Source organism: Carcharodon carcharias, chromosome 11 (genome assembly GCF_017639515.1).
Source record: "Carcharodon carcharias isolate sCarCar2 chromosome 11, sCarCar2.pri, whole genome shotgun sequence".
Classification (NCBI taxonomy): domain Eukaryota; kingdom Metazoa; phylum Chordata; class Chondrichthyes; order Lamniformes; family Lamnidae; genus Carcharodon; species Carcharodon carcharias.
This window is the reverse complement of record NC_054477.1, coordinates 28,093,164-28,106,517: the sequence shown is the minus strand read 5'-3', so window position 1 is coordinate 28,106,517 and position 13,354 is coordinate 28,093,164. Positions and strand designations below refer to the sequence as shown.

The following is a 13,354-nucleotide window of genomic DNA, read 5'->3' as shown; positions in this document are numbered from 1 at the left end:
GGACGACTTAATTGAAACCTTTAGAATTCTGAGGAGTGGATGCGGAGATGTTTCCTCTTGTGGAACAATCTAGAACTAGGGGTCACTGTTTAAAAATAAGGGGCCACTCATTTAAGATAGAGATGAGGGTAGTGATTTTTCTCTCAGAGGGTAGTGATTCTTTGGAACTCCCTTCCTCAAAAGGCAGTGGGAGCAGAGACTTTGAACATTTTTAAGACAGAGCTAGATAGATTCTTGATTAACAAGGGGGTGGGCAGGTATGTGCGTTGAGTTTACAATCGGATCAGCCATGATCTTATTGAATGGTGGAGCAGGCTCAAGGGGCCAAGTGGCCTGCTCCTGCTCCTAATTCCAATGTTTGTATGTTGGGTATATTTTTCATTCTAATTAAAATATTTTTTCTGAAAATTGAATTGGTTGCTGTTGGCTAAATTGCAGGTAACTTCTGGAGCCAATTGCAGTGTTTATGTGTGATATATTTTATGATAATGTCAAGATCATGGACCTTCTTTTCATTGCACACCCTTGGTTTGATCATACATCATAGGTATATGAAATATGCCTTTAACTCCACCAGAAAATTGTTGTTGCACTAAGATGTAAAATGGGATCAGAGTAGCACATGTGGAATAAAAAGAATACATCATGAATTGAGCTGACTGTGCAGGCTATCTCAGATATGAGTGAAAGTTTTAATAACCTTACACTTGACTGCTTTGATCTCAAGGTTTGCAAGCTTATTCCGATTCCCATGAGGAGTCTTACGCTTATCTGCACAGTTCAGGTGCTGTAACCAGACACCGTTATATTCATTCTACTGAGCGGAATTTAATTTTACTGAGATCACTATGCTTTTTATCTCACCTCATTGTTGCTTTTCAGGGAACATCTCAGAAAAGTTGTCTTCTCTTTCATTTGTGCGATATTTTCAGTAATGCAGATCAAATCATCATAGCCTAGCAATTGGATCGTGCTACCCCTGTTTTACAGGCCTGAAACGGGTGCCCAAGGCCTGGACTTTTGCAGGGTCAGAATGACTCTGGAGCCATTTAAAAATGAAGGGCGAGGTCTGATTCCAGGATTTCTGCCGGCATTCCCGACGCCCCCAGTTTTCACCGGGGCAGGATAAGGGTGAGAGCAGTAAGCCCACAGCCTGCACTCCTGACGTGGCCGGCTCCATCACAGGGAGCTTAGCTACCCCAACCCCCACCCTCCCTGCAATCCTCATGGAGTTGGGTCAACTTCTCCATGATTCATCGTTCATGGCCCCTCAGAGGAGTCATGAACTATAGTCTGGATTTGTGAACCTTTTGAAAGGTAAGTTCAAAGGCATTCACTATGCTGCCCATGGCCCCTCCATGCCAACTCATTGCTAACTCATGCCCCTTCCATGTCCATTCACCACTATGTGCATACCCACTGGGCCTTATAATAACAATAGCAAGTATGGAACTGCTGAGAAAACAAAACAACCATTCACAAATATTTTGAAACCAAAACTGTTGTTCCTAAATAACATTTTACATCTCTTAATTTTGCCCACTCGATAAACATTGAGACATTGATAAAAAAAGATAGACTCATAGATATTTACAGCACAGAAGGAGGCCATTCAGCCCACAGTGTCCGCACCGATCAACAAAGGTCTGACTACACTAATCCTTTTTTCCAGCACTTGGGCCATAGCCCTGGAGGCTATGGGAATGCAAGCGAATGACTAAATACTTAATAAATGTTACAAGAGTTTCTGACTCAACCACTCTTTCAGGCAGATCACAGAAAGAACTACTTACTTTAACCACTTAAAGATGTCAATCAAGCAAAGTCACCTGTAGATCACACTATTGGTCCCTTTATTGAATACAAAGCTGGCAACCTTGAGGATGTTGAAACCACTGTTTTATGTTTCATACTGTTTGACCTATTGGATGGAATTTAATGCCTCCCACAAGCTGAGTTCAGAGGGAGGTCCCATTTGACTGGGTGGGAGGGTGCAGGGTGGGAACCCCACCGCTTTTCCAACCCTACTGATTAAACTCAAAGCGGAAAGGGTGGAGGGTGGCTTTCCCACCCAGAAGTCTATCAAGGCTCTTAAGTAGCCACTGAAGGGCCTCATCTTGCTGTTGGTGGGCAGGTTGTCAGGTTTGCCTGTGACCTATTGGGGAGTCAGTCATTGACAGGTATTCTGTCCCCTGCCCTTGCTTCTGAACTCTCTCTCTGCCCCCTCTTCAGCGAACCCCTCTCCGTGGCCTCCCCTTCCCGCGCACTCTCTATTTTGGAGATCCATTGCTAATCGCTCCTGCAGACCCGGGTGTAATACCGGCATTGGCCACAACTCCTGGTGGCGCTGCCAGTACTGGAAAGGTGCTAGCTTCTGATTGGGTGGCAATTCTCAGGGGTGGGGTTTCTGCCCTCCTGGTGACTTAAATGAATGGGAGGTTTGATGCTAAGCAGGTAAGTGCCTGATTACCATTAATTATGCCTGGCCTCCCAGAGAGAACCAACGCGGGTCTCCCATTGGTTTTCCAATAAGCAAGACCCATGTTGTACTCATTAAATTCCACCCATTATTTTTGAAAAATAGAATTTTGTGTTTGATGGTGGTTGTGGGATTTAAAGTTTTTAAAAATGCAGCAAACCTCAGCCCAACCAGCCTATTCTGTTTGCGGTGGAGGTGGTTGGGGTAGGTTGGCGGGGGTGGGGTGGGGGGAACTAACCTGCTCTCAGGAGACTGACTGGTCAGTAAAATATTTTAATGAAGCTGCCTCCATTTCAACCTGGGATGTCGGGAAACCTGTCAGTTGAAGGGAGTTGAGAAGAGCCTGATCTGTCGGGTAAATGGCTTCATTCACAGCAAGTGCTCTGAACAAGGAGGTAGAGAACCAGAAATACTTACCCTACAACCACCCCCACCCCCCCCCCCCACCCCCTGCCCCACAGCCGACCCCCTCACCAACCTCTGGCCAACCAAGATTTGCCCCACGGTTAGACCCCCAACAATTGGCTGAACCCTCCCCAACCTGCGATCAGAGCCACATGCGTTTGGACCCTGATGTCTGACCCCTGGCGTCTGGCTCATCTTCCTCTGAGGTCTGATCTCCAGCCCCCTCTCCTATCTCCAATGTTCCCTCTGTCTCCCCCCTGATGGCCTACCTTCCCGTCCTCCGCTCTCCCCTCACATATCTGACTTGTTTCTCCTGCTCTCCACGACTGCCTTCCTGGTTGACAGCCAGCCAGCCTCCCTAACTGGCAGGCTGTCGGCCAGGAAATTCATTGCAGAAAATTTGAAAGTGGTCTTGCTGTTAAATTCGGCAGACCTTCTGCGGAACCCCTAAATCTGGATCCCTCTCCCCTGCTGCTCCCTTCCTGCTTCACAGTTACAATCAAAGCCATTGCGTCAGAATGAAGGTCAAACGTGTAAAGAGCTGTTCATTAACTAATTCATATTTTTAAACATAATAATTCTTTAAAGGCTTTTAAAGTGGAATTATCATTCAGGATATAATAGTACATGAGGCACTAGTTTACTCCATTATTTTAATAAAGGGAATTAAAAACAGCAGGAAAGTAAAACAGCAAAAATGCAAATGTGTGATTTTGCTGCTAGGGATTCAAAGGTTGGGATTATAAGACTATACTGCTATTTTTCTGACCTGCACATGTTACTAGCGAGGCACTGCGTGTAATGTTTCATCCCTCTCATAGCTTATCTCAGTTGTTGTTGTCTTCAGAAATGACAACTGAAGTAAGCTGCAGCCAGATGGCATTGATGTCATGGGACAACATGGTTCTTAATTCCAAAGATGGAATAGCATAAAACCCATCAAATCTGAGTTTATTTGCTATGCTAAATGAAAGGGAGCCGCATGACGAACTATGCTAATTAGTCCTAGTGTCCTGTGACCGATCTGCATATGTAAGTTGGCTGATTAGAAATCAGACTCCGATTTGGAGCGTATGTTTATTAAGCCACACAGGAAATCATATCGTCAAAGCATGCTGAGGAGTCATAATTTGTATATTAGCATTCAGGCAGATTTTAAATAACCTTGCTTTTCTAACAAATACTGCAAATTCCTGTCGTGTAACCAAATCACAATGGGCTTGCTGCATTTATTTTTATACCTGCCATTTTCATTTTATTAAAGCCTAGTTTAATGATATTCAATGATCGTGACTACCAAAAGCATTCTACTGACATTTTTTTCCTTTGTCCTAAAATAATTTTTTTCTCTTGGTTCCTCTTCAGGGTTGTCAATTGCACAAGAAGTAATCTATCTATTAAATAAAATTTCCTAACATACTTTGGCAAAATACAGTTGTTAATACAGTGGAAACAGGGAGGGAGAGGATCAATAGTAATTCTATCAATAACGATTTGTAATGCAATTATGATTATCTATCTATTTTAAACAAAGCATGCTCAGGGCAGGCGTCACCCAGTCCACATACAGGGGAGAGTTTTCAGCTCGGTGAGCGGGGGTGGAGCCCGCTCGCCGAGGCATAAAATGATGCAGGATGATGTCAGATATGCATCCCGACATCACTGTGCGTCATTTAGATTTTCAGTTCGGCGGGCATGCAGCCGAGTCGGCTGTGCGCCTGCTGAACTGTCAAAGGCCTGTTAAGGCCATTAATTAACTAATTAAACCTATTAAGAAAGCTGCCCGTCTAACCTTAAGGTTGGCGGGGGGCAGGCAAGGAGCCCAGGCAGCCTTCGTATTTTTCATGGAACCTCATCCACGGGCGGGATGAGGTTTCATGAAGTGTTTATACATTGAATAAAAACATGTCCCAGCTCATGTGACAGTGTCACATGAGCTGGGACATGTCTTAAAATGTTTTCTTTATTTAAATTTTTAAAACTTAAACTAATCTCCCTGAGGCATGAAAGAGCGCAGGCCCTGACTCAGGGAACCCTCCCACCCCCCCCACCCTCCCCGCCACCTGCACAGGGAGCGCTCAGCGCTTCCGGGCGCATGTCACGCTGGGCGGGTCTTAACTGACCCACCCATGTAAAATGGCGGCGCAGACCCGATCGGGGGCGCTGATCAGGTCTGCGACCGCCCCTGCCTGCTCCCACACAATCCCCCCCCCGATGGGGGGAAAATCCTCCCCACAGTTTATTACGGAGACAGGCTATAAAATCTATTGACCACATATGCGCCTAGATTTGGTTGTGGAAAAAAATGGTTTCAAGCAGGTTGTTGAATGATGAGCTTTGAAAAAAATGTACTCACTGCTGTTAAAGTGTCAGCGAGATTTAACCTTTCAAACAATTTTTGAAACCTATTTAAATCCTTGATTGCTTAGAAAGCTTATTTTAAACTCTAGCGCATTCAGATATGTATTATTTAAATTCATCTGCAAGCAAAGTGTCGTGTTGTTTGTATAATTGAATCACAATGTTATGATTTGGTTTTGCAGGAACATTCATTCCGTAGCGAACTGATTAAAATCAGCAAGACACAGTATACCTTCATCGTTCATTACATAAGAGAGGCTCAGATGATAGATAAGACAATGTGAGTACTAATTAACAGTCCCACAAACCATTTAGAAGGGATATTCTTCCCCCCAGTGAATTTGAGTAACCTTTTTTTTGTCAGAGGTTTCTATAATGTGCAATCTGAAACACACAAATACTAGCATTGAAAACATTATGGGCAGAAATTTGCTCTCGGACGGTAGGCAGGCCCCACCAGCTTGGTGGTGGGTGGGCAGCCAAACTCCGCTACCGAAACGGGGCTGGCCACCATTTTGAGTGGGTGGGCCTTAATTGGCTCGCCCAGCGGCCTTCCCAACAGGTAGCGCTATGCACTTCCTGCGTGGGGGGTGGAGGGACTCCCCATCTGTCAAAGTGTGCTCTTTCGCGCATGCTCACTGTAGGGGGTGGTGTGTACGTCAGCTTCACCTCTGACTTCTGAGCGGTCCGAATCGCTCCCACTCCCTGGGTTATAGACCTTGGACTTATTTGGGGGTTGTGACAAAGTGCAGCAGACAACTGATTTTGGTGCAAGAAAAAAACTGGGTTTATTGAAGTCACAAATGAACTTATAACATTAGAATTGCACTGAGATTATACAGACCTACAAAGTACACTTAGTTAAGAATGGGGAATACACGGCATAACGAGGGAAAATCACACTATTAATCTCCTTACCCTTGTCCCACCCCCAAAACCTAACTAAATTGAACTAGGAGAGGTCAGGGATCATGCTCACCAACCAGGGTTCCTAGACAGTTTGAAATCCAGCAAGGTAAGCCGGTTGCAGTTTTGGGGAACGCTCTGTGTGTCCTCTGGGGCCTGCCGTCCCCACGTGGTCCTGGTCTGTGGAATCTGCGAAGGTTCTTCAGTTTGGTGGAGGGCGCGGTTATGGGTGGTCAATCTTTGTAGAGGGCTGCAGTTGCGGCCTTGTTGTCTTCGGTTGAGCCTGCCACCCCGTGCCCCTCTCCTTGATGTTGCCTGTGGGCCTGCAAACCTCCAGATCCTCTTCCTCCGCTTGGCTCAGCTACAACCACTCCAAGCTGCTCACTGCCCAAAACTACCCACCCCCTTCGTAACTGGTGGGCCAGTTATACTGTTTTATCGAATTTCTTATCTGAAACCAAATCAAGGTTAGTTCTTTGTCTGATTTGGGCTGTGCTGGGGACACAGTACTATGTGTGCAACCCAGCTCCGGCACCCAGAGAAGTCTGTACCTGTCATCATGTGCTTCCACTTTATGACGTAAGGTGGGACCGCTGCGAAACAGACGTGTGCACCCCCTTGAATGACTCCAATGTTCTCCACCCTATATACCGGTGCAGGTCGGTTTGTCCCACCCATGACCGGCATCCTCACTACTATTCCCATGATGGTGTGGTTGGAGCGCCCACAATCTGCTGGGACAGGGTAGGCTTCAGAGGCTAGGCGGAACTGACACGGGCTTAGTGAATTCTCAAATGGGTGAAGGGCTGCGAGGTGCTTGTTGCTGATCCAGGAGGGGACTAAATCTTGCTTTAAATCCTCCAGGTTGCTGCGGCCCTCGCCCAGAAACCATGCCCTGTACAGCACGCACACCTTATTCTGTGCAGCCTGGTCTGATGCATTCCTATCCTCTCGAAAGAGTGCATTCACTGTTTTGGCGTGCCTTTCCAACTCAGCTGTAATCTCCTTTAAATGGACCGTCATGCCCTGGTCCTCGTGTAGCTCTGAGCCTATCACTGTCTTCTCCTCTGTTAAGATTTTTCATAATTCAGCTTTTAAACTGTTTATTTGTGTCTGCAATTCTATGTCATCCAGACTGTTTATCACAGATTATCCTGCATTATATGCCGTGAAAACATCATTCCAGGCTCCCCTTCTTTGTCTCCCCACATTGCTAAAGTACTCAGTGTGGGTAGTGGGTAGTTCTGTTTTGTCTACATTGGCAAAATCGAACTCGTAGAATTTCCTGAACATTTCTCTTAACAGGGCCTGGTATAACTGTCCTGTCTCCTTGGGGCACCACTCAGGTAAGTGTACCTCTGTGAGGTTTAGAATCACGGAAGCTACCAAGTAGTGTACCCCCTGGTATAGCACCTTTTCGGTCGACACCAGTACCAGCCCATTCCCTGGTCCCTTGGTGGTGGCAAGGTACTTCTCCATATGTGTCCTCACTGTCGGGGCTGTGGGCAGGGGCTTTTGGGCATGTGCCACGAGTTCAGTGGCCTTAACTGAGGCTGGAGAGGATGGGGTTATACAAATGAGTAGGTGGGAATCCCATTCCACCCCCTTCCCCTTGTCCAGCCATGCTTCAGAAAAGATAATGGATATGCCCGTGGGGCAGGTCTTCTGCGATCCCCACATGCAGACATAGATTCCCTATTCCGATTTCCACCACTTGTCCCAGCACACGCTCACCACCCCCCCATGGTTCCCGGTAATGGTCCGATGGGTGTCGTTCCCCAGTCGTTCCCAGTCAGCTGTACCTTCCCCCATGTCTCCGCTCAGCTTCCTGAGCCACCACCACCTTCCCAGGGGAATCTGTCCTCTGCAGGTCAGGCACATGCGTGTCCCCTCAGTGACCCCAACCCGTGTGGCTACAGCCTGTTTGCTGGGGCAGAGGAGGGACGCCTCCCCGTAGGTGAACCCGGTCTGACTGGAGTATCGGGTGGAGTTAGATCCCAGCCAACCTGGCCATCTTCCCACATGGGAATAGGTAGTGATCTCCTCCACGTCACCTTCACTGCCCCTCGCAGTCACGACCGGTGCTCTCTCCCCTGAGCACCGAAAAATGTGGGAGTCCTCCACGTCACCTCACCTCCCAGCGGCCATTCCTATCAGGGTGAGCAGGAGTATGTCACCCATCCTATCGAAATCCTTTCTGTAAGGAGACATAAGAGCATAGAGGCAGGTCCCGAACAGATTCGCTGACTTGGGTAAAGCATAGTCGAGTCTTGCAACCTCGACTCAATATAAACACTCTTAAACAATAATACTTAAACTACCAACCAACTTATTTAAAATTTAACTAAAACATCCAAACTTAACAATCTCAAAATTAAATAACAGAAGCTATGTGCATCCACCACCCATCCCCGGGTGGCCAGGTTAATCCCTGTTTGGGCTACAGTACACCACACCCTTCGGTGTGGCCGCCCTGTCCTGTACCTTTGGTCCCTCACAGCCTGTGGCTGCTGACTGGGGACCTTTGTCCTCAGATTGATCCCTGACTTAAGGGGCTGCCCTTTTAAACTGGGGAGCCGGTTACCACGGTTTCTTTGGCCGTGGCATTCGTAGGGACCTTCTAGGGACTCTGGCTGGTGGGGGTTTTCTGGCTGGTGGGTTTTCAACCCGAGCCACTGTCCCCTCTTGTGCGGTCTGTGGAATCTCCACTGCTGCTGGCTGGGGATTTCTATCCTAAGGCTGTACCTCTTCTAAACCCGTGTCAGGGGCAGGTAACTCTCTGCTCTCAGGTCCCACCTTGTCTGAGTCCCAGATGAGCGGGGGAGTGTCCCAAACAGCGGGTGGGATGGTCCTTCCCTTAAAACAAGCCACTGCACCTCCTTGTGCAGTCTGTGAGTTTGCTCCTGCTGCAGCCTGAGGACTTTTATCCTCAGACCTTGCCCCAACTGGCTGTTCCCTTCTCTCGGATTTAAACAATTTACATTGGTTAATGTGGAACCATTTGGTGCACCGAGGCAGCTTTATGGCATATACCATGGGGCTTGCCTTATCTACAATGCTGTAGGGCCCCATGTATAATGGTTCTAGACTGCCTACCCGAGCAAAATTCCTAACCATAATCTGATCCCCTATCTCCCACTCATGGTGCGTACGGGGTTCTAGCAGCAGTCGGTTACTCCGATGCTGTTTTCCCATGTTGCTAGCAGCCTGCCAGTGAATCTGTTTAAGGTGTTCAAACAGATTCCTGAAGAAGCTGTCCTGGTTCACCTCTCTGAGCTGACCCTCCGTGAGCACTGGGGCCAGCACATAGGTAGGGGTCCGCATAACCTATCAATCATGAGCTTGTGTGGGGAATACCCCATGCTTTTTGACTGGCCGGCTCAGATCCCCATTAGGACCAACGGTAAGACCTCTACCCACTTTCTAGGTGAGTCTACCGTCTCTTTCCTCAGCCTTTCTTTCAAGATTCTGTTCATCCTGTCTACGATCCCTGAGGACCGTGGGTTGTGTGCAACATGTCATTTCCCCTCTATGCTGAGTACCATAAGGGTATTCTGCATGACCTGCCCAGTAAAGTGGCTCCCTTGGTGGGACTCTATGTACTATGGTAGCCCTCATCGTGAGAACACCTCCCTGACCAGGATCTTGGCTGTACCCAGAGCCGTGGCTGTTAGACAGGGGAAGGCTTCTACTCACTTTGTGAACACATCCACCAGGACTAGGCAGTACTTATAGCCTCCGTGGGCAGTGGGTAGGGGCCCGTTGTAGTTGACCTGGATCGACTGCCATGGTCCCCTTATCCTCCTGATGTGTCCCATAGGTACCTTCCTTTTGTGCGGGTCAGGGTTGTTAGCAGCACACACCAGACAGTTGGTACAGAACTCGCGGACATCTTCCCTGAGTCCTGGCCATCATCCTGCCCGTTCCACCCGCTGCCAGGTGGTCTCAGGCCCAGGATGCCCTGCTCCTGGACCCTCATGGACCAGTTGAAGAAATTCCCTCTTGTGCTGCTGCGATACTACCCATTGTTCTCCCTTAAACAGCATGCCTCCCTTTACAGAGAGGGCTGCTGTGCTGTAAGGGCCCTCTACCCTTTTCCCTTCTGCCACTGCACTGAGGACTGCCTTGAGAACGGGGTCTTGGGTTTGGACCGTCTTAAGGTCGGGGGTTAAAGCTACCCCTGCACTCCCCTGTGTCCCATTCCTACCTGTGACTGCTGCTATAGGACGGGACCCATATGGATCCCAGAAAATGCCCGTGCGGACACCCTCCTTAGCACGTCGACCTGCCGGTTGCCCTCACTCTGGGGTTCTGCGGAGGAATGGGCTTTCACCTTATGGATGAAAACCTCCCCTTCCTCCCCCACTGCTGCTAAGATTTTCTCCAGCAAGGGTTTCACTGTGAGGGGTCTCCCGGCAGCGGAGGTGTATCCACGGCGGGACCAGATGACCAGGTCCTCCGTACACGAATTGCACGTGAACAATGCTGTCCAAGCAAATCATGTATGGGGTGGGGAAGATCTCGGGGTGTGTAACCGCGTACACTACCGCGGACAGTTCAGCCTGCTGGGCGCTCATGGTGCTGGGGAGCTTAATTGCCAGGGCAAGGTTTGCCGCTGGGTCATAAACTCCACACCCTGTGAATCGCTCACCAGCAGATACTGTGCTGGAGCCATCCACATAGATTTCACGGCCTGTGGGGTGTATCCCAGCCCGTAAACCTATGTCTACTTTCCAAACCCCTTCTATGGAAACCGGTGGGCTGTTCCAGGATATACCAGGTTAGCTGCGAGCTTTGGCTCGCACAGCCCTTTTACTTTTGAAGTCACAAGTGAATTTATAACATTAGAATTACACTGAGATTATACAGACCTACAAAGTATACTTAGTTAAGAATGGGGAACACACGGTACAATGAGGGAAAATCACGCTACTAATCCCCTTACCCTTGTTCCACCCCCAAAACCTAACTAAATTGAACTAGGAGAGGTCAGAGATCATGCTCACCAACCAGGGTTCCTTGACAGTTTGAAATCCAGCCAGGTAAGCCAGTTGCAGTTTTGGGGTATGCTCTTTGTGTCCTCTGGGGCCTGCCGTCCCCATGTGGTCCTGGTCTGTGGAATCTGCAAAGGTTCTTCAGTTGGGTGGAGGGCGCGGTTGTGGATGGTCGCTCTTCGTGGAGGGCTGCGGTTGCAGCCTTGTTGTCTTGTTGCCTGCCACCCCGTGCCCCTCGCTGAGATGTTGCCTGCGGGCCTGCAAACCTCCAGATCCCCTTCCTCCGCTTGGCTCAGCTACAACCACTCCAAACTGTTCACTGCCCAAAACTACCCACCCCCTTCGTAACTGGTGGCCCAGTTATACTGTTTTTCTCGAATTTCTTATCTGAAACCAAATCAAGGTTAGTTCTTTGTCTGATTTGGGCTTCTTCAGGTGATTGTTGTCTCATTGTTTTTAATGGGCTCACATGATGTTTATTGCTGTCTTCCTGTCCCCATAAGTAGTCTTGAACTGAAAGCCATTGCATATGTGGAGTATTGATAGGTTCGCATAATTGCATTGATTGTGGCCTTCCTGTCTTAGTAGTTAGTAATTATTTATGCAAGATTTTGATGGGCTTTAGTTTCATGTAAGATGAAGTCTTTCTCTGGGTTGATTGTTTTAAAGGGAAGAAAGCGTATTCTGTCTCCTCTCATCCTAGTCTCCTGTCTGCAGGGTTCTACACTTAACCCAGTAGTTGGGTCCTCTGCCATAAAAGTCCAAATGTCATATCCTTGATGATGATATGAAAAACGTGGGAATTTTGCAAACCCTTCAGTGCGAAAGAGTGCACTGCTCCCTGTGGCAAAGTGCTGCCTCAGGGAGTTTACTGACAGATAAGGAAAGTAAAAAAATAGAGAAATATTAACATTATTAACATGTCCCCCTCATGTGACAATGTCACACGAGATGGGACATATTAATAAGAAACACATAAAGTTTATAAAATTTTTAAAAACGGACATGAAACTTCATCCTGCCGGTGGATGAAGTTTCATGAATAATCTGGAGCCCTCAGGGGCTCCTGGCCTGCCCGCCAGCCTTAAGCTAGGGCGGGCAGGGTCTTTAACAAGGTTAATTAGCCTGTCAATGGCCTTAATTGGCCATTGACAGGTCGGTGGGCGGACAGCTGATTTCGCTGTCCGCCCACCTTTGTGAATATTTAAAGGGACCGGGATGACATCGGGGATTCCTCCCGTGTCATTTTCCCCTCGGCGAGCAGGCCCCGCCCCCAAATCATTGAGGGGAAAATCCTGGCCTATGTTTCTCTTTTACAAATAAATACTTTCATTCCTTGTTTTCAAACTCATAATTTCTGGAAATTCAAATGGAAATCAGTTAGATTTATCGAAGGGGGATTTTCATCCCCAAATACAGGCGGGTTTGGATCTGGTAGAAAGTAAAAAATCTGACACTCAGCCCCCAACCCACCCATCCACTCCCAGTTTTAATGGCGACAGAATGGTTGGACAGGCAACAAACATGTTTGGTTGCTTAAATATTATAGTAAAGCTGTTTCCCTCATTAGCCCCCATTTTAAATTTTACCCTGGCCAGCTCAGCTTCCCGCGCTTCAGGAAAACTTTGGGCTAAAGGGAGGCAAGGTGTATTGGGTTCAGGAGGCAAGTGCCTTTCCACTTACCTGCTTAACTAACCCCCTGAGATCGGACACCCCCACAGGGACTCTAATCTCCTCCACCAGTGACCTTTCTATCGCCAGCAACCGTCCCCTTCCCCCGACTCTTCCGATCTCTTACACTATCAACCCTTCCAATCTGGCCTCCTTCCTCTTTGGTCCCCAACTGCAGCCTGCTATTGCAGGTCTACCTGCCCGATGGGCCAGCCAGCCTCGTAATCTGGAAAAACTCAGCAGGTCTGGCAGCATCGGCGGAGAAGAAAAGAGTTGACGTTTCGAGTCCTCATGACCCTTCGACAGAACTAGTTCTGTCGAAGGGTCACGAGGACTCGAAACGTCAACTCTTTTCTTCTCCGCCGATGCTGCCAGACCTGCTGAGTTTTTCCAGGTAATTCTGTTTTTGTTTTGGATTTCCAGCATCCGCAGTTTTTTTGTTTGTTTTTTTTTAGCCTCGTAATCTGTTTGGCTGTGGCTGGGAAACAGAAAGCTGTTAGTCAGAGCCTGCTGTTAATATTGGCGGTTAATACGTTTT

The 13,354-nt window shown here is 48.1% G+C and overlaps 1 protein-coding gene across 1 annotated transcript in view; it reads left to right on the top strand.

Annotated features, from left to right (window-relative positions):
• The window catches only part of LOC121283860 (von Willebrand factor A domain-containing protein 3B-like), a 330,503-nt gene that overhangs the window by 194,435 nt on the left and 122,714 nt on the right, over nucleotides 1-13,354 (top strand). Inside the window, 1 exon segment of the mRNA XM_041198660.1 lies at nucleotides 5,428-5,525. Within this exon segment, the coding sequence (XP_041054594.1) occupies nucleotides 5,428-5,525 (98 nt within the window).